At 43.6% G+C, this 26,893-nt stretch overlaps 1 protein-coding gene across 3 annotated transcripts in view; it reads right to left on the bottom strand.

Moving 5' to 3' along the window:
• The window catches only part of wwox (WW domain containing oxidoreductase), a 128,237-nt gene that overhangs the window by 82,312 nt on the left and 19,032 nt on the right, over positions 1 to 26,893 (bottom strand). For all 3 annotated transcript variants that reach the window (XM_049723822.2, XM_049723823.2, XM_049723821.2), the window contains exons 6-7: positions 6,265 to 6,353; positions 1,238 to 1,423 (exon numbers count right to left, since the gene is read on the bottom strand). In XM_049723822.2, coding sequence (XP_049579779.1) covers positions 1,238 to 1,423; positions 6,265 to 6,353 — 275 coding nt within the window. The remainder of the gene's footprint in view (positions 1 to 1,237; positions 1,424 to 6,264; positions 6,354 to 26,893) is intronic.

Here is a 26,893-nt window from a genome sequence, read left to right as displayed (position 1 = left end):
TCACTCACTGGAAAACTCATTTCCCACCACACGCTGTCACTATGAATTAAACGTATCATCAACATGATGGATGGACTTATCAGCCAAAATTTACTTTGAACCCGTCTCTGCAGTGGTACACTCAGCCTCTTTTCTGCCTCATTTTCCCTCCTGCTTTCCGGCCGGCCGGCTGTCTGTCTGTCTGTCTTTCTCCCAGCGTCTCGTTCCTCTGCTGTCATACAGTGGACAAGCATGATGTCCTGCAGTGATCTGCGAGCTACGAGCTCAGGACTATAAAGCAGCAGAGGCGGCCGCGTGGCATCGATCCCGTTTCTCAGTCAGTCAGTCGGGCCTGAGCCCACTTGATGGATTGGAGATCGGCGGAATGAGCTGAGACCAGGAGAACATGTGCACACTTGTTCTAGAGGATCACACAGCTGCAGTGCTATACGAGTTATGCTACGCGCAGCGTCACGCACCAGCGAGCAACGGGTGGGGGTGACGCTTTGACACCCGAATTCACTTGAGGTCACACTATTATTACAATGATGGTGGAAATGGGCATGTCAGAAAGAAATTATTGACAGTTTATGATTGATGCCTAACTTGTCGACACTGTAAAAAAAGTTCTATTGAATTTTAGTGTTGGTATCCAGTATACCTAATGGTGATACAAGCATGATATACTCTTCAAATTCCACAATTGTTTTAAAAAAAAATATATACCCATCACCATGCAGAATTCTAACATGCAAGCTCCATAATGGAATATGACCACCCCAAAAAAAGTAATGTTTCCATTGTAATTCGAAATACATTGATTTTAAGCAATACAAACAGGGGTGCACATAAGCAGTGCACCGGTGCACATAAGCACTGAGAAATGAATTCTGCGCTTAGTTCAAGTTGGTCATCGTGCTTTTGCAGACTGAATATGTCATGCTACTCTCAACTGAGTGGTCTGCCAGCACGACAACTGCTTCCAGGGGCCAACAGCAAAATTAAAGGTAGGTAAACTATTGCTATCCATGCGCAATATTGTTTCACTTTTATTTTGAAGTAGACCTTCTTTGTGTAAATTTAGTCTCATGTATTCCAATTAAGGTAAATCCAGAGAAAAGTTTCCAACAAGTCCTGAAATTTTACAATCCTACTATTCATAATTGTCAGTGTACAATCTAATGTCAAGGGCCGTAGAAGGTGAAAATGTGGTGAAAGTTTGCCATTCACTTGTTCCTATTTTGATACTCAATGTTACCTGTGGGACTCTGACGATACCACCACCACACGAGCGGGCGCCGAGCAACGCAACACGTCCTGCAGGCACTGGACCAGCAGGAAGTGACCCAGATGGCAGATCTGAAATGTGGACTCCAGGCCGTCCTCGGTCAAAGTCCAAGGCTGAGTGCTCACCGCCGCATTGCACACCAAAATGTGCAAGGGCCTAAAAGAGAAATTTTGGGGGGAAATTAATAAAGGATAACAACGTCCAAAATGCATTTAGTGGTTTACCCTCTTGTTATGTTGCAGGCTGTTCACAAATGTAGATTTATCTTGCTGTATTTCTTTTACTAGTTGAGGGAAACATTTTTCCTCAATTTCCTATGCTTTGTTTTTCCATCTTTTTTGGTGATCCTTTTTTCCCCCCGTTAAGTATTTTCAAATCGTGAATAAAAGGTAAACACCCTTAAAAAATGCATAATTACGTACTTTTTCTGCTGGCCTTTTATCATTTGATTTTGTAAGATAAAATTGTTTTGGTTATGTTTTCTTCTGCTTTTTATAAAAGCTATAATGCATGATATTAAAATGTATTTTTATATTTTTTCACAAAAAAATGAAATTATATAATGTATTTTGGTGTACTTCAGATGTATTTATTAACCCATCATGTTGTGGGACAAAGTAACAATTATGCAGTTTGAAAATTTCTGAGAAAAAAAAACATTTTAAAGGCCTTGTTTTATTATTTAAAAGTACTAAGCATACGCAGCCGTTCATCCCGCCCCATGAACACTGTGGTTCTCCCAAAGAAATGCAGATAACAGAAGCTTTAAGATTCATCCATGCAATGAAAAGCTATCATTTTAGTACACAAGAGTGCTGGGGGCCAATAAAGGAACATATGCTTTAGAGCGCATCCACACACCCACACACACACACACACGCACACACACACACACACAAGCACACACACACACACACACACACGCACACACGCACATGCGCACACAAGCACAATGAATCTATCTGCATGCTGGGGCTCGAAGACCGCTAGATTGGTCGGGGCAGTAAGAGATGCTTGTCGGTGACAGCGTCGCTCCAGCGAGCTCGAAGCCACTGTAACACAGACGAACAATCCAAACACACCCCACCAATTTTTAATTTCTTCCATTAGAATTAATTATGAGGCCGGAGGCAATTTGTGTACCCTGTGTTTAAGACTGCCTACTGGATTAATTAAAAACTGGATGCTGGAAAATTAATGTGCGAATTGTTATGCTCCCGCTATAATGAGCCATCCCGTGCTATTACATCCAAGTGTACAGTAGCGATCACCTTCAGGCCTCCCGAACACGCAAGGTTCATTAAAGAGCACAAACCTCGTCAACTTCAAGAACACCCACCTCAGCACTTCTGCGGCGGGACGCACTCGCGGCGCGTGTTAAAATATAATAAGGTGAGGAGACACCGTATGAGCAACAGCCTCAAGAGACAAAGACACCGGACATACGGCCACCGTCAGTTCACACGGTTACCACACGGTGAAATGGATCAGGTCTTTGTTGTGTCTTGTAAGCAAAAAAAGAAATGTAGCAATTTAGTGAAATGTCGTCATTCCTTATATTTTATTTTATCATAGTATTACTGTGTATTTTCATAATATAATACTGTACAGTGGTATTTTTTATCACAATTTTTTTTTTTTTAAAGTCTGGAATAGATTAATGGTGTTAGTGTTCATTTCAATGAGAAAAGTTTTGAGACTACACAAGAGCAGGACAAGGTAGCGTGAAACTAAACTAAGGCTTAAATGCATCAATTGCGAATCAGTCAATAAGGGAAAAGCAAGAATATAAATCGTCAATAGTATATAATCTAGATTTTGAATTTATTCTGGAATCAAATCATAGATAAAATGGGATTTCGTGAAAAAAATGCTTTCAATATTGCAATTTAATGACACACTCGGCCAAAATGAAAATAACGAACCAGTTTTGCAAGAAAGATGAAGAGTATGCATTCATAAGCCGTAATGAAATGATGTAAGTTTGACACCTGTTGTCTGCCGGGCCGTTTTAATCGCACACATTTGGTTCCAAAAAAGTGTAATCACCGAGGTCCGGTGATCTGAAGCGAGCTGTGCGCTGTAATGCGAGAGGCCTGTTAATCCAACTGCCCACCCGTTAGTCTCGCTCTCATAAGTGCGGCTCTAATGAAGGCCTTTAATAGGCCTGTTGCCGCCCAAGGCACCGGTCCCGCTCTCCACATTAAAGGCCTCACACAACTCGGCCAGCACTGCACTATGCAATCTCAGCGCCGCTCAAACGAGGGTGTTAACTACCAAACGGGGAGGCATACGTTTATATATTTACTTTAAATAACCCTCCTGGGTACGGCCCCTGACCTCCGTGATAATGTGGGCCAGCAAGGAGGATATTGCCAGTGTGTGTGAGAGAGAGAGAGAGAGAGAGAGACAGAGACAGAGAGAGAGAGAGAGAGAAAGAGAGAGAGGGAGAGAGACAGAGAGAGAGACAGAGAGAGAGAGAGAGACAGAGAGAGAGAGAGAGAGAGAGAGAGAGAGAGAGAGAGAGAGAGAGAGAGAGAGAGAAGAGAGAGAGAGAGAAAGAGTGAGAGTGAGAGTGAGAGTGAGAGAGAGAGAGAGAGAGAGAGAGAGAGAGGGAGAGGGAGAGGGAGAGGGAGAGAGACAGCGAGAGAGAGAGAGGGGGGGGGCAGAAAGAGGTTAAAAAAGTAAAGCGCTGAGAGTCTCTGTTACCAAAATGTACAGGTGCAGTGTGTGAATGGCATAATCAATCATTGGCAACAGCCTCTCGAAATGATCACTCTAGTTTAATAGTGCCCATTTTCTGTCTTTGTGGCGATCCACAACTTCCTTGAAAATGTTTTTTATCATTCATTGAAAATAATTAGGCACAACAAATTGTATGTGAAGCCTCAAAACTCGATCCAGGGTCGCAATTTTCCTAGATGTGCAGAGAAGCATGAAAATCAGAATTCAACTCCAGTTACACCTGTAATGTAAAGTAAAATGTCTGCAATGACACCAGGATGAATGTGTCCAGGAACAAATGGCACGTGTTAATTACGGAGCGTTCAGTAGAAATTGTATTAGGGGCACTCTGTCAGTGCCGTTCTCCGTCAATTACGCCGCATCAAATTGCCTCGCATTGAACAATATCAATATCCAGGTAATTTCATTTCAAAGGACAGGCAATTAAAGCGGAATCGGGGTCAATGGAACACAAAGCAGCGTGAAAGCCACTGACTAAAGCACTTAAAAGCAAGGGAGTGAGAAACGAGAGTGGGGGGGAGAAGGGGGAGAAAAAAAAAAGACTGATTACATTTCACCTGTCAATGACACGCTGCCCAACTATTATTGTGCTCGTGCGCACCGGGTTCTATTTTCCTTGAGTGTATACGCGCATGCACGCACGATGCTCGTGTTTGCGTGCGTTCTGCCCGAAGACATACGTGCAGTAATAGAGTGGTGGCAGACTCAGACAGCTGCCCAGTGCCATTCACAGCTCAGAGCTCCCAGCCTCCACTCTGCTCCGCTCGCCTTGTGATGAGAATTAATGTACTCTGACGTCCCCTGGGAGTCCCTCCCCCATATGCCCCCCCACCCCAACAGCACCACTAATGAAGAAATACAACCTTGCCAAAATAGTGAGGTAGAGAGCCAGAGCGACAGACTGACATAAGAAAGAGATATTTAGCCAATCAACAAATTGCAAAAGCACATTATGGTCGTACCCATTTTAATGACCAGCATTAGAATGCAGTAGCAGTTTAGAGTTTTTTAACAAGTTTTAAAATTCAATATTTTTGGTGGCCTCAGTGCACATTTGTGTTTAATTAAATACAGGAATATGAAACACCTTATTTCATTCATTCATTCATTTGAAATGTATTTCTTATAAAAGTTACCACACTATAACCCGCGACTCTTTTACCTGCGATCCAGTTTATTTATGATTTTTTTTTTTTTTTTTTTACTGACAAGCTTTAAGTCGCCAATAGATTTACCCATATAGTGTCGAGATATCTGACCAATGAAAGAGCCGAAGACATTTCAGTAAAAACCAATGAAGCTCTCAGCGTATGTGTGAGGGCGGTTCGCAACTGTTTAAGGAGCACTTAAGAGCCAAAAGAAACTCAAACTGATTTTAATGAGCATAGGGAACGAGTGCCATAAATACAGCTCTCCTTTTAACTTCATAAATTGTGTGTGCAAAGGTTAACACTAATCTTAAAAAGTTTCTAAATGGCGAATTATAACCTATTGCAGGTGGATCTAGTACATGGGGATTTATTGTGTTAACAAAAAAACAGATTACGTGGAAGGGTGGGATTATAGAAAAGTCAAAGCTTCATTATGACCAGGCCGAGGGTAAATTATAGGGGGGGAACCCTCGCGAGGTTTGGCTCGCCCCCAAGACTCGTGTCCTGGATGGTCATACCCTGCCTCCGGGCTGCTGCAGGCGATGGCTGCTGTGCCTCTTCCCAAGGGCCTCCCCCCTCAACATTAATGCCAACACACACACACACAAACACACACATATGTAGTATATACATAAACACATACACGCATGCATGCTGCCACAAGAGACCTGCAGGTGGTTGAGCAGTATTGATGACAAAATACATGACCCCCGAAATAGCACCAATGCGACCGGACAATGAGACACATGCTGACCACCACAGAATAAGAACCAGCAAGTCCAAGGTGCCAATGTCACTCTAAATAGACAAATATACACACGCTGACCCCTTAGTCCTTTTCTCCATCAGGAACAGCCTGGATGTCCTTTATATGTAAAAATGGCTCGACAACAGGGGTCGGTGAACTTTTGTGCTTGAGTGCACATTTTACTCTTAAAAGGGACAGGTGGACCAGGCCATTTGTAGAAAAAGAAAATGTTTATGGAAGATTTTTGCTTCCGCATAGTACATGTGATATTATGGTGAAATAGTCTATTCACAATGCAGTTGATCTTTCCAAAGACTTCAACCAAACGGAACCCAAATAGTTGTTGTACTCACAGCTTTTTGGCTTTGAAGGAGTCTGCAAACTCCCTGACACTGCGGAAAGAGGCCAGGTCGCACATCATGGCTTCCACTTGGGCTTTGTGCTGTGGGGACAACACACAAAAATCAAGCTTGGTTATTGGGATTATTGTAGAAAATGTACAAAAACAATATAAAACATCAAAAGAGAATGTAAAGAGATAATATTTGAATTACTGAGTTTTGTTTGTTTGTGGGGCAGCACGTGGTCGACTGGTAAGCACGTCCGCGGTGGTGAGTTGGAGTCAGATTTTTGTTTTTGCACAACAACACAAAAATTGGACCTCACTGGAGAGCAATTTTTAGAACAGGCCCACAGGCACCAAGTTGGTGCCCTATTTATGATCTGAACCATGTTAAGGTTGGGTAATAAAAAATATTTTAAAAAGTTAAAGCTTTTTAATTCTTTACATTCTATTATATAAACTCATTGCAGTTATTTTACTGTTTTTAAACAGTGCAATATTTGATTGTGCAATTTTACTCACTATAAAATATGCCAAGGTGCCATTGTATTTAGTCAAAATAAAGCCTGCCAACCCTCCTCCTGATGAATGCTCCATTTGACTCATGCCCAAGAGAGACTCCGAGAACTCCCTGATGGCCTTTTTAGTTTGGCATCACCAGGAATCCTGGCTACCGTTATCCCTGCCATCCCTGATGATGACTGTCAGCTCATATTACGCTCCCAAAAAACATTCCGCGGCCCCCAGTGTATCTTATGGGAGCGTCTCCCTCGGCTCAGCAACTCCTGAGCAAGGACGCTCCGTGGAGCGATGAGTACAAGCCACAGTGAAGGGTTAAGAGAGCCCACTGATGGAAATGTGTTTCTTCAGGCATTTTACAGGCAACTTAACCGCCCTGGGATATATTTATACATGCAAACGCACGCACACACACACACACACACACACACACACACACACACACACACACACACACACACACACACACACACACACACACACACAACAAACTCAATGTTGTGACTCAAGGGTAAAAACGCGCAATCACACCATTATCTATGCCTGAATTATTCTCTTGCTGCTACACTCTACCATTACATGGGTGATATTACAAAGCATTAAAGTGCTGATTGTGGCCATTATAGATGGGATTATAAGGGCGCCCGCTTATATGATGTGCACACAGCAGTAATCACAGGTGAGGGGAGACAACTGTTTCACACTCAGAGACACTTTCGCACAGTTTAGAGGAGAAGAAATAGTCCGCTAAGTGCGTTCGCAGTTTGACGTGAGCTTCAATTGCGCATGAGAGAGAAATTTGGTGGAGAAATGAGGAATATTCAGGTTGAAACAAGGTCAGGGCAAGCACCGATGGGATCATTAAGAGGTCAGCGTGAGAGGAAAGGTGACCAGCAGAGAAGATGAGTGCAGGTGCCGGCTTGACAAACTCATATGGAGAAGATGGAGGGAGAGAGATTGAGAGATAGGAGATAAGTAGGGGGTTGAAGTTGGGCCCACTGGAGCAAATCCAGCAGGGAGAAGGTGAGCAACCTGCCCTGCCCCCCCCCCCCCCCCCCTGTAGATTGAAGTCTTGCGAAGAAAATAAAGTTTATTGCCTGGAAAGAAGTGGGAAGGGGGGGCATGTAAAAAGCATTAAAGCCACGGAGGTGAACAATTAGACAGATGGCCAGGTTTTGGAAGGAGGAGGGAAAAATTGATAGAAAAAGATCAGGAGAATGCAATCTTTTTTTTATGAGGAGCCTGACAACTTCTGGCCTCTTCAAGGGCGAGGGGACAGTCAGTGGCAGTGGTTCACTCCAGTGTAAATCGCTGACTGTGCAGCGGCAGCAAGACCTGAATGACTTACGTAAGCGGGGTATACACATACTGATTGATATATTACTGAACATTTTTGCCAAGGCCTGGTTCACCGGTGTTACAAAAATATTATTTTGAGTGATTATGCTGTGTTAAGAGGGTTTTTCCATCCTCTTTCTCCAAAAAACATCAGGTTGTCAACAACCGTTAATACCATCAATCCATTCCGGCCCACAAAAAAAGCATCAATCAAAAATTATTTTAATAGCAAAAAATATCACTGTATAAATTTACCAAAAAGAAAAAAACGAATGTATACTGTTTTTCACGTGCAATTGCTACATAAATTGTGTGTAGTGGGACTAGGTGATATGACTGAAAAGTATATCATGATTTCATATTCATCGATAGATACACATATATTGCATTTATTTATTTTTTACTAAAAAATAAAGCCCCCTCCGCGAGTCGTCACCTTATCGTGGTGGAGGGGTTTTGCGTGCCCCTATGATCCTAGGAGCCATGTTGTCGGGGGCTTCATGCCCCTGGTAGGGTCACCCATGGCAAACGGGTCCTAGGTGAGGGGTCAGACAAAGCACGGCTCACCCAAGCCCCTTATGATGAGTGATATAAATGGACTTAGTTTTCCCTTGCCCGGACGCGGGTCACCGGGGCCTCCCTCTGGAGCCAGGCCTGGAGGCGGGGCTCGAAGGCGAGCGTCTGGTGGCCGGGCCTTCGCCCATGGGGCCCGGCCGGGCATAGCCCGAAATGGAAACGTGGGTCCCCCTTCCCATGGGCTCACCACCTGTGGGAGGGGCCAAAGGGGTCGGGTGCAATGTGAGCTGGGCGGCAGCCAAAGGCGGGGACCTTGGCGGTCTGATCCCCGGCTGCAGAAGCTGGCTCTTGGGACATGGAATGTCACCTCTCTGGCTGGAAAGGAGCCCGAGCTGGTGTGCGAGGCAGAAAGATTCCGACTAGATATAGTCGGACTAGCCTCCACACACAGTTTGGGTTCCGGTACAAGCCCTCTCGAGAGGGGCTGGACTCTCTTCCACTCTGGAGTTGCCCACGGTGAGAGGCGTCGAGCAGGTGTGGGTATACTTATTGCCCCCCGGCTGGGCGCCTGCACATTGGGGTTCACGCCGGTGAACGAGAGGGTAGCCTCCCTCCGCCTTCGGGTGGGGGGACGGGTCCTGACTGTTGTTTGTGTCTATGCACCAAACGGCAGCTCAGAGTACCCACCCTTCTTGGGGTCCCTGGAGGAAGTGCTGGAGAGCGCTCCTTCTGGGGACTCTATCGTTCTACTGGGTGACTTCAATGCTCACGTGGGCAATGACAGTGAGACCTGGAAGGGCTTGATTGGGAGGAACGGCCCCCCTGATCTGAACCCAAGCGGTGTTCTATTGTTGGACTTCTGTGCTCGACACGGATTTTCAATAATGAACACCATGTTCAAACATAAGGGTGTCCATGTGTGCACTTGGCACCAGGACACCCTAGGCCGCGGTTCGATGATCGACTTTGTAGTCGTGTCATCGGATTTGCGGCCGCATGTTTTGGACACTCGGGTGAAGAGAGGGGCGGAGCTGTCAACTGATCACCACCTGGTGGTGGGTTGGCTCCGATGGTGGGGGAAGATGCCGGTCCGACCTGGCAGACCCAAACGCTCTGTGAGGGTCTGCTGGGAACGTCTGGCAGAATCTCCTGTCAGGAAGAGCTTCAACTCCCACCTCCGGCAGAGCTTTTCCCACGTCCCGGGGGAGGCGGGGGACATTGAGTCTGAGTGGACCATGTTCCGCGCCTCCATTGTTGAGGCGGCCGACCGGAGCTGTGGCCGTAAGGTCGTTGGTGCCTGTCGTGGCGGCAATCCCCGAACCCGCTGGTGGACACCGGCGGTAAGGGATGCCGTCAAGCTGAAGAAGGAGTCCTATCGGGCCGTTTTGGCCTGCGGGACTCCGGAGGCAGCTGACAGGTACCGGATGGCCAAGCGGAACGCGGCTTCGGCGGTTGCTGAGGCAAAAACCCGGGCGTGGGAGGAGTTCGGTGAGGCCATGGAGAATGACTTTCGGACGGCTTCGAGGGAATTCTGGTCCACCATCCGGCGTCTCAGGAGGGGGAAGCAGTGCAACGTCAACACTGTTTACAGTGGGGATGGCGTGCTGCTGACCTTGACTCGGGACGTCGTGAGTCGGTGGGGAGAATACTTCGAAGACCTCCTCAATTCCACCTACACGCCTTCCATTGAGGAAGCAGGGCCTGGAGACTCTGAGGCGGATTCTCCAATCTCTGGGGTCGAAGTCACTGAGGTAGTTAAAAAACTCCTCGGTGGCAAGGCCCCGGGGGTGGATGAGATCCGCCCAGAGTTCTTAAAGGCTCTGGATGTTGTGGGGCTGTCATGGCTGACACGCCTCTACAACGTTGCGTGGACATCGGGGACAGTGCCTCTGGATTGGCAGACTGGGGTGGTGGTTCCCCTCTTTAAGAAGGGGGACCGGAGGGTGTGTTCCAATTACAGGGGAATCACACTCCTCAGCGTCCCTGGTAAGGTCTATTCAGGGGTGCTGGAGAGGAGGGTCCGTCGGGAGGTCGAACCTCGGATTCAGGAGGAGCAGTGTGGCTTTCGTCCTGGCCGTGGAACAGTGGACCAGCTCTACACCCTCGGCAGGATCCTCGAGGGTGCATGGGAGTTCGCCCAACCAGTCCACATGTGTTTTGTGGACTTGGAGAAGGCGTTCGACCGTGTCCCTCGGGAGGTTCTGTGGAGGGTGCTTCGGGAGTACGGGGTGCCGAGCCAACTGATAAGGGCGGTTCGGTCCCTGTATCACCGATGCCAGAGTCTGGTCCGCATTTCCGGCAGTAAGTCGGATTCGTTCCCAGTGAGGGTTGGACTCCGCCAAGGCTGCCCTTTGTCACCGATTCTGTTCATAATTTTTATGGACAGAATTTCTAGGCGCAGCCGAGGCGTTGAGGGGGTCCGGTTTGGGGACCTCAGCATCGCGTCTCTGCTTTTTGCAGATGACGTGGTGCTGTTGGCTTCTTCAGGCCGTGATCTCCAGCTCTCGCTGGAACGGTTCGCAGCCGAGTGTGAAGCGGTCGGGATGAGGGTCAGCACCTCCAAATCCGAGTCCATGGTCCTCGATCGGAAAAGGGTGGAATGCCCTCTCCGGATCGGGGATGAGATCCTGCCCCAAGTGGAGGAGTTCAAGTATCTTGGAGTCTTGTTCACGAGTGAGGGGAGGATGGAGCGTGAGATCGACAGGCGGATCGGTGCAGCATCGGCAGTAATGCGGACCCTGTACCGGTCCGTTGTGGTGAAGAGAGAGCTGAGCCAAAAGGCAAAGCTCTCAATTTACCGGTCGATTTACGCTCCTACCCTCACCTATGGTCACGAGCTATGGGTCGTGACCGAAAGAACGAGATCTCGGATACAAGCGGCCGAAATGAGTTTTCTCCGCAGGATGTCCGGGCTCTCCCTTAGAGATAGGGTGAGAAGCTCGGTCATCCGGGAGAGACTCGGAGTAGAGTCGCTACTCCTCCACGTTGAGAGGAGCCAGATGAGGTGGCTCGGGCATCTTATCAGGATGCCTCCTGGACGCCTCCATGTCCCACCGGTAGGAGACCCCGGGGACGACCCAGGACGCGCTGGAGAGACTATGTCTCTCAGCTGGCCTGGGAACGCCTTGGGATCCCCCGGGATGAGCTGGATGAAGTGGCTGGGGAGAGGGAAGTCTGGGAGTCCCTCCTAAAGCTGCTGCCCCCGTGACCCGACCCCGGATAAGCGGAAGAAGATGGATGGATGGATGGATGGATAAAAAATAAAGCCCAGGTTAAAACGGCTGAACTTAGGTAATTTCATTTTAACATATAACACTTTCTCTTTGACTTTTCTCTTTTACTTTTTTAATATGGTTTTCTAAAATAACTATGGGTCTGGAATGTATACCCCGAAATACCTGTGTGTGTGTGTGTGTGTGTGTGTGTGTGTGTGTGTGTGTGTGTGTGTGTGTGTGTGTGTGTGTGTGTGTGTGTGTGTGTATGTGAGTGTGGAAGGGGGGGGGGGCTCTCCTGAAGAATGACACAGTGTTTGCTGACTAGATAGATGGCATAAGAGCAGAGGGGGATGGATAGTGGGGGTAAAAACTAATACAATTATAACTGGGGCCATCCAATCCAATAAAATGAAGAGGTATTAGAGCAGGGGGAGACCCGTCCTGTTCAATAAGACACTAGACCACTCTGGCAAGTCTTAAAAAACACACGTGCACACTTAGTTGACCTCTTAAAGAGCACGGCAGCCAACCCTAATGGACGCAAGCAAGTGGAACCGCCAAATAATACACTGCCTTAATGCACTCGGCTCAATCTCATCGCCTAATCCTCCGCGGGCACTCCCACTTCTAATTTAACCCTTGTTTCCATCTTGCGTCACCTCTTGGCCACCTTCAGAGATCACCTATGGAGGGCCAACACTTAAGAAATCAAATGCAGCCCTCCCTTTGCCTAAAACTCACAGTCAATGTTCCAGAAAATGTAGGTATCTTCAATCAAGACAATTAAAAAAAACATTTATATTATATAGTTTGAACTTTCATACTTTAAACATATTCAAACTTATTAAAGGACACTTATCGAACACACTTTTTAAAGTATTGCTCAGCACCAGTTGTCACTCACTCGCTGTCAAGAAATGGAAGAGTATCGTACAGCACCACTGCAAGGAACCGCAAAGAAACTCAGACAACACAGTTTTTCAAATAAGAGGCATAACGTGCATGCTTTAAGATGTTTGCCAATCCTGGTTGAAGTTGAACATAAAACCCAAGTATTAAACATTGTGTACTTAAATCCCAAGTTGATTAAAGCATATAATTTTGGACTAAAGGTCAAAGTATGTACATTGCCGAATCAGAGAGAAGCTAACAGAAATCAGCATTTGTTAGCACATTCAAATAACTGCTCCACACATATACAGTAAAAAGCAGCAACACATACAAAGAGAGCATACAGTATATGACAGTGTATAATTGCCAAAAATGTTCAACCAAACCATATAAATTCCACTAACGAAAGTCTCCGCCATAAAAACCATCAACAACTAGTCCTCCATAATGCTCACCATAAAAGCAATACACCATGCTACCCACCATAAAAAACATCAACCATTGTGTTGCCCACCATAAAAACGGCCAAATTGGTACACCGTGCTGCTCACCATAAAAACCATCCACAACTAGGCCAATGTGTTGCCCACCATAAAAAAAAAAAAAAAAAAAATCCACTAATCCCTGCCGCACTGCTCACCATAAAATCGGTCACTGTCCAAATACTTCTGAACCCAATAGTACAAAAACTAATTACCCTGCAGACCACACTTCAAACATGTTCCAAACTTTATGAAATGTTTTGTTGTCATTTAAATTAAACTGCTTCTGGTGAAAGTGAACGAGCAGGAATGACAGCGTGTGAAAAGGGCACCTTATAAAAGCAATTAGGGAAACGACTTTGAGACCCTCTCTTCTTGCTCCGTAGATTAGGAGAAAAGGAAAAAAGGCCTCGGAGGGAGGAACGCTGTCCGCATCTCTCGTGACCTTGTCCGCGACACGCCACGCTAAATTGGTCATCAGCGCTTAAGACTGTATTTTATCATGGATGTGTATTTTTAGCCAAAAGAAGACGAAGGGAGGCGAGGGGAACTCATATATCAAGTTGTCACAATGATGACATTTATTCATAAATATTAAGCCAACTCCTCTACATCTGGTTCAGTCACACGTGCAGTCAGTCATATGTATAATGTACTGTTGCATATAGCCATAGTAACAGATGCTCTTTTTGCCATTTACTAAATGGAACAAAACAATCAAACACGCAAATACAAAATTCAATTTGTAAATGGCTGGAACGAATTAATTGCATTTCAATGCCAATGATTTGTCGCAAGTCGAGGTACCATTGTGTGCTAGTGAAAAAGAATGCACATCTGTTTGAGGTCTGAAAACTGACCTACAACATATGACACTCAAGCGCCTAACACAGATAGATGCACATGACAAACACACACACACAATTAATAGGAAGGCAGGTCTCGAGTGAGGAAAAGAAAAGTGCTTGATCAGCACAAACAAGCAGAATATGCAATTTCCTTCGGTTAAGTCTGTATTAAATTGATTTCTTCTTTCTCCGACAAGAGCTGAGGTTTTTTTTTTTCCCTCCGCCCCGCCCCGCCCCGTCTTAATGAAAGCGGGATAATCAACAGGTTTTTTTGTCCTCTCCCCTGAAATCAAGTTACAAATCAAGCAATTGCGGCACGGCCCCAATACAGCAAAGGTGAAGGAAGGACGCAGGGCGATTTTCCAGATGAGAAGTGTGGACGGCCTACCTCAGACGTGCCGATGCGCTTAAAAAAAAACAAAAAACAGGCAACGGGGGCACCCCTCACACGCACAACCGCACGCACGCACACGTGCCACAGACACACATATACGCACGCAGGGAATCCGGGCTCTGTTCAGAATTCTGTTTCAGAATCATTTTCGAGGCAGATCATTAAAATGATCAACAAACTTAGATATCATGGTACCCCTAAATCATATGATGTAGGCAAGGGAGGAAAGAAATGACAATTCAGCATCGTCATTTGTCTCAGAAACCTACTTCTGATTTGCCCAAAATGGCTCCTCCAAATCAAAACAGTTGACTTCACTGTGTTTAATTTATTTATTTATTTCCATTTTTTCCATAAGACCTGTCATGACATGTCTACCAAAGCTACAACTGATAAAACTAGTGTCAGGGGCAATTTTATTCTGGCTATTCAATGGTCCCATTCATTTTTTTTACCAGAAGATGCTCGTAAAAATCGTCAAGTTCAAAAACTTATTAAGACCCAAAAAAAGCCCATTCATTCATGGGAAAAATAATAAACACAGTGATTCCAAGAGGGCACCGTATAATAAAAAAAAAATTAAAAAAAAAACTGTAGTTTATTTTTAAAAGATTATCAGTGCCATCCATTGACGAGAAAATGTCACTATTAACTTTTCCTCAAAATGCATACCAGCAACTTGCACTTACCGCTAGACTGTTAAAAAAGAAAAGAAGTGTGTCATATCATAACACTTAATGATGATGGATTTTTTTAACACTGATGCATTCATGCGCAAGCAGAATCTCAACATTATAGCCAGTCAAGGTGGGATTCATTTGAGTATTTTATATCCTGCAGCCACATTTAATTTAGTGTACAACAATGCATTGTAGTTTTATATACTCACTCGTTTATTTTCATTTTAATGACTTAAGAGAAGGAGGCCACGGATAAATGTGTTCACTTCTCTGTCGGAGTTGTCGAACTTTACATTTTAAAAGTCGTAAAATCTGTGTTTGGATCTACAGAAGAAACCATTTTGTATTTATATGCGTATTATATAAAGCTTCTTTTTTTGTCTAAGAATAAAAATAGAATATATGACCCCCCAAAAAAGCTTTTGTATATCATATGAGAACTGCCTTTAGAAGGAAGAGTGAGAGAGTGAGACAGGAGAAAAGGAAGAGTGAGGCAAAAGATGTGGAATGAAAAGAAGGACAGGGCGGTCATAATAACTGCAGCGTTGACTTTTCCAACGCGAGCTGCAGGGGGACCTGAGGCAAATAGCTCCACACAAACACGCTCATAACGGACACTTCATTAAGTACATCAGTACCTTTGAGAGTATCAAACCCTGATGTTTGCATATTGAAAATATAGGGGGGTAATAATTATTTTAATAATCAATTCATTTGTTAGTTATTTCTTGATTAATCAATAAAATAAAATCTATCCTTGGGTATTTTTTGCTATATTATTATATTATATATATTATGACAGAAATCACAGAATATTTACAGCTGAGTGGCTGAAATTCAGAAGATTTTGACATTTTTACGTTAAACATGGTTTGTAACCGATTATCAAAATAGTTGTCGATTAATTTAACAATTGTTTTGCTTTTGATAAATCAATTAACAGTTGTGCATCAATAAAAATATCTACATATTGTTAGGCCCTTACAAAGCAATAGAAAGGCCAGGAATGATCCAGTGGGTAGCACAGTCCGGGGATGCCCAAACACATTTAGAAGAAATGGAAAAATGGCATTTAAATTCATTTCAATGGGGAACGTTTAATTAAAATGAAATACATTTGAGTTAGCAGCAAGGTCACAGAACAGATTAAAGACATAAGTCAAGGTACGTCTGTACTTAACTTTCAGTACTTCCCTCCTTTTCCTCCTCACTCATCTCCCCCTCCGGACTTAGGCTTTTCTATCTCCAGCATATTCGCAGACAGTGCACATTTTGCGGCACGTCTTCAGTGTAACCGACACGCTTAAGAAGCACCGCTTTAATGCAACTCCTATATGTTGCCGCCGTATTTTTGAAAGCAATCAGAATGAATGCTGGCAATTACACATGTACAGAATATGCATACACAACTTATTATTCTTTATGAACGTCACTCACAAACAGATTATTTGGCACTTAGGTTTAAACTACACTCCAAGTGCACAGTTGAAAAAATAGCTTTATCTAACTTTTTCAGTTTGTTATGTTTATAAAGGAAAAAGAAAAGTCTTATCTGTCCAAGTGGAATTTTTTGTGATCTACCCTTTGGGCCTCACAATTGAGTCCCGAGGTATAAATAAGTGGATACTGTATATGGTTGGAAAAGGTACACCGTTGGTCCAAATGGGCAAAGGGACCATTTTTGTACTTTTATGTTTTCATGCAAGCTTACAAGCAAGTTCAAAAGTTCCAAACTCCTTGAGCCAGTGCATCTGCACAGCATCTTCAACTTGGCGTTTAAGACCGTCAGCAATAAAGCTACACTCATACGTTCTTTTTTTTAATGCAACAATAACATAATTGCGTGGTTTAAACTCACTACTTCTCCGGAAACACTCGCGTCTTAGTGACTGCAGGGCTGCTGAATTACAGAACACACTCACATTTACATATGTGTACATCTCTTGTGTTGAACACACAGCCATGATCAATTCCACTGCGCTGATTTGGTTACCCAAAGCCCCCTTTTTGTCTCATCTTTATGAAAACACAAGCATAACTTAATTGAGTAAGAAAAGATTCTGGCAATTAAGAAGCATGGAGGCCTTTGATGTTTATAAGTGTATAAAAGGCCTTTTGATGAAGAAACGTTTGAGCATCCGCAGGCACTGCTGCGCATTTTGATTAAAGGCTCTTTTGTTTGGCAATATTATAAACTGCTTACCAGTTACTACTGTCACAATAGTTTAGCCTAGAAATATAATAGTTGGGGCTTTATCTTTTTGTCTCGGAAAGAAAGTAACAAACTTGCAGGACCAAGAAACAGAACAAGATCCGCTAAATCAATTAATCAATAGTTCTTTTTACACAGCTTGTTCAAAGTGAGAATGATCTGCCTTTTTTCTGCCTCGCTACTATGAACAGACACGGAATAGGAGGATCGAGCCATTCCGCCGATCCACTTGTATCGCTATTGTCGCATTGAAAGCGGTGTCACTGTCAGAATCTGAATCGGAATCATCTTTGTTTGTCAAGTATGTTAGAGTTACGATTTTGGTAACAGAACAATTTAATCTTGTAAGTCAAGGTACCGCCGTCGATCATTTTTTTGTTGTTGTTTTTAAAGAAGAAAACATGGGCACAAATATTTTACATATCGTCACACTAATAACATGACTGCCTAAATATTTTTTGATAAAGTCAGATTTTGCAGAATATGACAATCTATAGTCCAAGTTGGGCAGTTATTTTGTTGGTGTGATGATATGAATGCGCCTTGTACGATTTATTCAATCATTTGTAAACAATTTACTTGCAGTCAGATGAGTTGTTTTGGGATCATAACAGCTTCAAACTATCAATAAAAGCATTTATAAATATTTGGTGGGGGGGGTGTATATTACGCGTGTTTTTTTCACAACACAAAGCAGGGTTCATACCACGCGAATAGCATAGGATTACTGTAGTTGGCCATAAACAAACAAACAAAAACCCATGCCACAGAAAACATCCACTGTGAAAGTAAAACAAAGGTAAGATTTGTAAAAGCAACAACTATTAGTAAATGCCACACACAAGCTGTACCTTCGGTTGTACTCCTCAACATTCTAGAACAATTTGTATAATAATATTCTGCTCATGTACGGCTAGCCCCTTGTCACTTGATAATAGCCGGAAAAAAAAATCCTTCGTGAACAACATAATAAATGCATCAAGTGACCTCTGCAAAGGTCCGGGTTCAGCGAGCCGCAGATAGTCGTCGAGGATGCAGCCTGCCGGAGAAGAAATGACGCCTTGTAAACAAATTGAGTTAATGCTCTAATTCATGCAGTCTGATTCAATTTTACAAGCTTCCAGGAGTCCTTGCAAAGGAATGAGAGCGGTGTGGACGCCTGGGTGTGGAAGCGCACCTCGTCCTCAGTCCATCCAGGCAGCCGCCACCCTGGTCTCATGTTGGCTTCACTGAAGAGGTAACCACATTAAAAATGTTGATCACCTGACAAAGCTGGCCACTGGCTTCTTCTTTTTTGTCGCCAGTAATCAAATTGTGTAAATCGAGTTGCGGCAGTGTCTCAAATCTGAATCCTGGGACTAAGTGACATCATATGCACCGGACCGACCTGCGTTGCATAAACTGATGCTAAGACTGATAACTAATAGAATGGAACCAATTAAGAGATCAACAAAAATGTTTATGGTAAGAAAACCGAGTGATTTCAATTAGGCAAAGTTGAGGGATGAGTGAATCGAGGCAAATTGTTGATGAAATTTGAATGACTGAGTAGCAGAGACAAAAGCAAGGTTAAGACTTTGAGGAACCAAAATAAGTCAAGAACAATACTTTTAGGATTCAAAATCAAGAGTATGAGGAGCTGAGACCAAGTCAGGAAAAGATTTTGAGGCGCGAAGATAAATCAAGATCAAAATGAGGTTGTATGATGAAGTTTTAAAGAGAGGAAAACCTAACTTCCCCGCGACCCCCATGAGGATATGCAATTCAGAAGATGAATGAATGAATCAAAACTAACAACAAAGAAGACTAAACCAATTTTTTATACTTTGTATCCTGTTTGGGGGTCATGACAGGGATCTCATCTGATTTAGAAAAGCAGAGTGATTCCAATTAGGCGAGATTGAGGAATGATTAAATCTCAGGATGAAATTTGAGTCAGCTTCCTCTAATGGGCAAATGGAAAACATCGTTTAGAACTGGAAAATCCCAGAATGAAGCCTCAGACTTTCTTTTGGTCTTCAAGCCATAGCTGCATCGCCTCTGCTTGTTCCTTAATTCCATCAGGGTAATCCCGCATTATTGCCTCCTAACAGTACCCTAAACGGGGAGGCAAAAGTTTGCTCCCCTCTATCAGCATATTACTAGGAAACAACAGGCCCTCTCCTCATTAAGTTATAGATATAAATGCTCCAAAGCATGAAATTACCCCCGAGCCTCCCTTTCCAAATAACCTGGTTTGCAAACAAATGATCCGAGCACAAGCAGTAAAAGGCAGATTATTAAAATAATAGCAGGGATTTAAATTTGCATCCACTGAACAATTCAGCAAAGGACTTTGCAATTACTCCACCCCCTCCTTTTTCTCCTCTTGCTCCCGAGTTCATTCCGTCCTCCTAATGACGGACCCACTACCTGACATGTTATTGTGTGCATTTGTTTACACTCAGAAACTCAGAGGAACTAAGAGGTCAGTCTTGTTCCTGATTGTCAGCAGGCGCAATATCTTTGCGTCAGTCGAAGTATCTAAAATGGCACGATGGCTGCGTCTAATCAAACTTTATATTTTTAAGAATCCAAGACTAAGTCAAGACCAAGACTTTGAGGAGCTGAGACCAAGGTAAGAACAACCCTGTGGAGTCAAGACCAAGACTATAGGGAGTTAAGACAATTCAAAACTGAGGCTTTGAGGAGTCAAGAAAAGTTGAAACCTAGAATTCAAGGAGCCAAGATCAAGACAAGAACAAGACTTTGAGGACCCAGGTACAAAATTAGACCAATACTTTGAGAGGTTTAAACTATGTTAAGACCAAGACGATGTTTGTACGATAATTATTTTAGAAATCTACAAAATGTCTTTCTTTAGCAAGTCCAGACAGAGATTTTGAGGGGCCTAAAACCCATCAAACCCAAGAATACGAAGAAACAGTCAAAACCAAGAAATTGAGAAAGAAAGACCAAAATGAAGACTTTGAAGGCTGACTTGCGATGAAAGACAGACCAAGTCTTGGACTGGTCCTTGGACAACCTCAGAACAACAGTAACTGAATGATTCAGGTCTGGGAATCTCTTCACTACCAATGACTCTTCGATAATAAATATCTGGAATTTACATTGAGACAATAACATGTTGCCTACCATGCTGGAAATAGGAAGCAATGAGAAATTGGTGAGAGCAAAAGAGGAAATGGATCCATCAAAGGATGGTGGAGCTCTGCATTACCTGTGAGTTACTGCCTCCATTTGCATCTCAATCAGCTGATTTGGAAAACCCACCATTTTACCACTCCCACCACAGCCACTGCAAGTAATCAAGGAGATTTAATGGGGCCAGCAAGCCCATTGTGGACACTCCCTTGGATGGGGGCTCACAGTTCATTCCCAACCATTGGTCTAGCTAAGAGCCCTCTGGGCCACATCTTAACATATGAGAATGACAGCACTTAAGTATGAGCGGAACAGAAAACAGACGAGCAGTGGGGCTGGACCATGAAAAGGAAGCAAAACAAAGCACCCAAGTGACGGTAATGAATGTGGCGGAATAAGTGTCTGCATTGGTGTTACACCAATTAAAGCCAGAGAGGAAAATATTTGAACTTGTAACCTTAGGCGTGAACATTTCATCTCATGCAAGCTGATGACGGCCCAGCGTTTCTAGCAGAGAATTTTCTCTAATACGTAACACAGACAGGCGCAAAGTGTGATTTGCAGATAGCAAATGATCCACCCGAGAGTTGCCTCTCTAGTTAGCATCCCTTGTTGTTTCCCGTGGCTGAACCTTAGCTCGGGTGTTATTACCTCTACTCGGCCCTATTGATATGGGACTCATCCAGGATGTGTTTACTTTCTTGTTAACACCCGACAGATATAGCAGAAGAACCCAGAAGAAGAGCCAATCACAAGAAGAAAACAACTCATTGCAATCTAAGTGACACTTTGCTGGTATCCTCTCTAGAAGCACCCTGCACAATTGCATATATAGACGAAGAGCTCTCCAACAAAAACAAGACTGAAAGGCAAACTTTGGTGGCATACAGAGATGCATCAAGTGAGCAGATCAAAAGCGGCCAAACAAAGGAGAAACAGGAAAACAACGGCGGTGCTCAGGAACTCAAAGCTGACTTTTAGTTATCAGAATCAAATATTGGTGGTGAGGGGGGCGGGAGTAGTGTAGAACGCGGCTACATTAATCAAAGTGTTCACCTAGTGGGCAACCATATGGCAGATCAGCACGCCGACGGAGCAAACTTGCTGATCCTCTGTAACGGAGTGCAATTAATTCTGTTGGCTGTATTCATCTCTCGCTCACACACTTGAAGGAAAGCGAGTTTGAAAGAAGAACAGAAGAGGGCTTGTTATGACTCTACTCTTCCTCGCTTCCCCTGTTCACTTTGAAGCTGAGGAATCAAACCACCGTGATGAATGAGGTGGACTCCAGGTATCTCCTGTGGCGATCACAGGGGAGATATTAGAAAGCGGAGAGAGCAAGAGGGGAACATTGCGATCGTGATGCTAGTTTAGTCGTACGCAGCTTGTTTGGATGAGCTTAAACTTGAGATTCCCCGTTGTTCACTTGCTTTTGATGTTTACCTTCATGTCTAGTCTGATTGTTGTTTCTTCTGCCAAAGAGCTTATTCGTCTGTTTAGCCACCACTCCACTACAAGTGGTACTAAATTCTCTGCCTGCTTTGACTCTTTACATACAATATTCAACATTGCATTATTTTGCATTGACCCATAAAAATAACTGTCTTGAAAGAAGCGGCTTGCCCCAGTAACTGAAAAAGGCGAACGTAAAGGGGAGTGTGTTGAGATTTTTAGAAGCTATACGGCAGTTCAGACAATTTCGGCCATGTTGCTTGGTGTGAGCTCGGCCTTCGTGAGCTGGCCAGGTCTGGTAACTGGGCCTTAAGTTTGCCATCTGTGCTTTACAGTTTAAGGTTAGTGGACATAATGACACACCATGTCATTATGAATGACAATATTGGCAATAATGTATTTTATAGTCAAGCAGAGAAGGGGGTTCAGCTGGTGAGAAAAATGCCATAGCCTCCAACTTGACCACAAACAAACAGTGAAGGCCTCTTACGAGTTTATGTAAAATGAGTGTCTCCCAAGGCTCTTAACACCAGCTCATCGCCATTAACCGCAGCCGTAAAACTGACTCCCACAAATGAATTGTGGATGTCCATCTCATCCACACAAACATGCTGCATTTGCCATCTCGCGCAAACAAAAACACATCCACACACAATTGTCCCACAGGCCTAGTCACTATACCACCCCTACCAATATCATAAATGAGTGGCAAACCTTCATTAGGGCAGCAAAGCCCCACCGCCCCTCTAATCAGGGTGTTTGGCTTGTTCTCATTGGGACGGTGCTTTACGGCCCAAAAGGGGCTTTTGTTAATAAGGAGGCGTGCGCATCTCCATTTCCTGTCTGGCCAGGTCTGCAGTTCCTGTATTTGGTGCCTAATCACAATGCTTCTTAATGAGTTCTTTCCATTTTGGTCATGCATCAAACGGCGTGTGTAACAAAATCAACAAAAGCAGCTATATTAAATTCACTAAATAAGCATACTAATCGTGTTGGCACAATATTGTGATATGGTTTAACACAGGGGTGGGAAAACATTTTGACTGGCGGGCCAAATTTGGTTCTAAATTTAGACCGGGGGGCCGAACCAGGAGCAGATGGGTGTAGTGTTTGTGTGAAGTAATAGAAATGACATGTAAAGGTCATTGCATAAAAGGTGTGTACTTTTAGTAGGTAGTAAAGCATGGATATTCAAAAACAGCTTTTTGAAAACAAATGCATTTATTAACAGCATTAAAAAAATATTTCACCCAAAAACTACTATCAGTGATTCTCATTATAAACGACACTGTTATTATGAATAAGAGTTTCCATCACTGTAGGTCAGATTTATGAAATATGTTTATCTAATGAGGCGAAATCACATCAAACGGCAAACATTCTGACCAAATACATCATCTTGAAGAATCAGTGAAAGATATCTAAATAATCGATAATAGATCTAAATAAAGTAATAAAGAAATCAATAGTATTGTTGGTCTCCCTTTTTTGCAAGTGCATCATGGTCTGGAGTAAAATTTGTTGTGGTAATTCTTAGGATAGAGCCGAGGCGTCGGTCCGTTAACCTAGATCTGTGATGGGCTTTGTTGACGTTCATGTGGCTGAACGTCTGCTCACACACGTAGGTCGAGCTAAATTGTCCACTCTTTTCTTAAACGCTCGGCACTCAGTGTCCACCGTTCTTTTCCTCAGGCCACTCATTTTAATGGAAGGATTCCAGAGGAAGGTTTATGGGTGGCATTAGCGTAAAACTGTATCTGAAAGCTCAGCGTGCGAATTACGAGAATGCTGACGTCACAGCCCACACTCGAAATTCGGCACTGATGGAAATAGAGCGCGGAGTGCGCCGGGTCCGTACTACTTAGTACGTAAACGCACTTATGACTGTGCACCGAGCTTTCTGACACGGCTTCCGGGAGTAAATGCGCGGGCGGGCGCTTCCCCATCTATTGGGTAAACATGGTAATTGCAGGGAAAATTACCCAAAAAAAAGTTTAATAATACAATTTATTCAGGTTTGGCGGGCCGGATTAAACGGCCTCATGGGCCGGATGTGGCCCGCCGACCGTAGTTTGCCCATATCTGGTTTAACATGTCCCCACGAGAATTTAAGAGAATCTTGAGGTGAGTATACACTTGACCCCACTTTTATCATTGGGAACACAATCCAGACCAACGCACAATAGGTGAAAAGCTATACAGGTGATCATATCTTTTTTTATACATAGTTATAGTTTATTAATTTTATATAATCTGTCTATGGTATTTTATGCAAGTTAGCATTTAGCTATTGAAGTTTTTCATTGGATGAAATTTGATTTGCGTGAATATTTTGTTTACATATACAATGTTTGTTTTTACAGTAAACTTCAACTGGGAGTGACAAACAAAAAGCTTGAAGTTTTTCTGGCATAGAACAAATACTGTATTAATGTCCATGCAAACGTATTCACATTCTGCCCTCTGATCTCTCACTTCCTGATCTCTCCTTCCTTCTCTCAATCATCCCCTCTTCACTCAAAGGCCTAGTTGACAAGAACCTGGAGCACTGGCGTTTCCCCGCAGTACTCTGTGTTGCTCCATGTGTCAGGGTGGGAAGGTTTTACAGGGCACATCCATCAGTGTCACACGTCGGGATTTATGGGCGCCAGAGTCTGAACCCGATCGCTCGGAATCGGTCTCGCTGAAGTCAACCCCTGGGCGGCTGTGGGGCATAATGGATGCCGGCGCCCCACCTCCTCCCCTCCTCCGATCTCCTTCTGCTCTCTCAGCCCATCTCCCCCTTCATTACCTCGCTTGGCTCTACTCTTGGTCATTCATTCAACACAGGAGATTTGGTTACCCAAATTAATGAAGCAAACTCAACTGGAGGAAGTATCCAAATGTTCACATAGCCGCATAAACTCAGACAAGACACCGGGTTCATCATTCATGACGGAAAAAGAAATTATATATATATATATATATATATATATATATATAATTCATAAATAAATAAATGACCAAACCGATTTAACAATAATTTGCTTTAGTGGGTGACAAAGGGCGGACCAAATCTGGTGCTGGGTTCTTGAGTTTGACACCAATGTACTGCACCTTTCTAGCTTACCCCACAAAAGCTGCTCTGTAAATAAAACACACACGCGCATAATCATGCCTGCTCATTTCTCAACTGAAACATATTAGCCAATATTACCCCACAGCTACCAAAAAGGTCCGGCCCCTAATAAAGGCTTTACGCTATAAAGGAAAAACAATGAGGCGGCTCTGGAACCATTGAGCCTCCCAGAACACACACAAGACACACTCGCGGGGACTGAGCCCGGTCACAGGTCAGGTGGGCCTGATGTGCTCCGTGGTTCAGACGAGCCCAGCCCGCTTGAACCCGTAATATGCTCCACTCTCCCCTGGCACCACTTGTTGGGGGTTTAGTGCAGGCGAAATTACACCTGTACTGCTGCCACAAGCACACTAAAACACACTGACAGCTGGATGGCTGGAGACAACAGCAGGTAGAAATTATAATAGTATCGTACAGGGATAACATTAAGTAGAGCGCAGACTTTTGCCAATGTTACGTTCTTTGGCGCCGATATATTGGAAGGCGGGGGGGGGGGGGGGGGGGGGTGTCAACGTTTTGTTAATTTGTTTTATTTTTGAAGGCGAGGGGCTGGAAAAGATTAATGGAATTTCCATTTTCATTGTAAATCTTGATTTGAGACAAAAGTGATTTGAGTTGTAAACGTGATGGCAGAATACATTAAAACTCATGAACCAAAGTATCACTGTATTTGTATACAAAGAGTAAATTACACAACGCTTGAAGCTCTGACTTTCTAAAAAAAAAAAAAAAAAAAAACTAAGGCAAAAGGGCAAAAGCCAACAAAAAAACCTTATTGAATTTCTCCAAAGTTGCTAAAAAGATTTACGCTAAACTTGGACAAAGCCTAGCAGCATATTTGCCATCAATCCATCAGTCGCAATATTAATTAAAAGAAAATATATTTTACTAGCTAAAAAAAACTGTTCATGGTAATCCACAAATGCTACATCATGACAGTGGTTTTTTTTTTCCAAAATATTAAAATATGACATTGGCAATCATGCTATTAGGCTAATTAGGCTATCAAGTTACACATAAATTAATTACATAGTATTTGAATCACATTGCTAACAAATGCTAAAACCAAATACCCTCAACCTATGCAGCTGTGTGTAGAGTAAAACTAAAAGTAACCCTACGTCCCCTCTACTCTGCAAGTCAAATGTAAGCAGGGAGATAATCATTGATACGAGGCAGGAGAGAATGAAACTAATAAAAAGGCAGTGTATCAACGTATCGTGCCTAAGCGATAGTCACGTGAGGGCAACTACGCCACAATTCTGCTGTTCTCTAAATGAATCCCCCTTCGCCCCATACTTGATTTATGGATCTGTATAAAAAAAACTTGTTTTTAATCTACTGCTGCCTGATTCTACCTCTCTAATGAAATGTGGATCTGTGTGTGCGCACCCGTGTTTGTGTGTTTGATAATGATGTATGGAGGCCGAGGTTGGATTCTTTGAGGATGAATTTTCTCTCTGATAAATATGCATTCAGCCGCACGGGGTGATGAAGCTGTATAGCGTTCTGTCAAAGCACATACAACCACATGCATGTACATATTTACATAAAGGGCACACAAGCTGGGACCTTCATTTTTGCCTGTTCAAGGCACAGCATTCCTCAAATATCTATGGCAGTTCACAAAAGCATTTCTTGAACTGATTTATTTAACATCTTAGCCAATTCAGAAAACAGGAGATCCAACACATGAAGAATTACAACTACAGCTGTGAAGGAAATATCACTCAAAGCAAAACCTTAATCTTACACGTTGAAGGATGCTATTTACGGTTTAAAAGTGCTTGTGCCTGCTTAGGCTGGCAAGTCAATTGGAGACATGTC

The sequence above is a fragment of the Syngnathus scovelli genome, chromosome 6 (assembly GCF_024217435.2).
Source record: "Syngnathus scovelli strain Florida chromosome 6, RoL_Ssco_1.2, whole genome shotgun sequence".
NCBI lineage: Eukaryota > Metazoa > Chordata > Actinopteri > Syngnathiformes > Syngnathidae > Syngnathus > Syngnathus scovelli.
The sequence above is the reverse complement of the archived record's forward strand: the minus strand, read 5'-3'. Positions and strand labels throughout refer to the sequence as shown.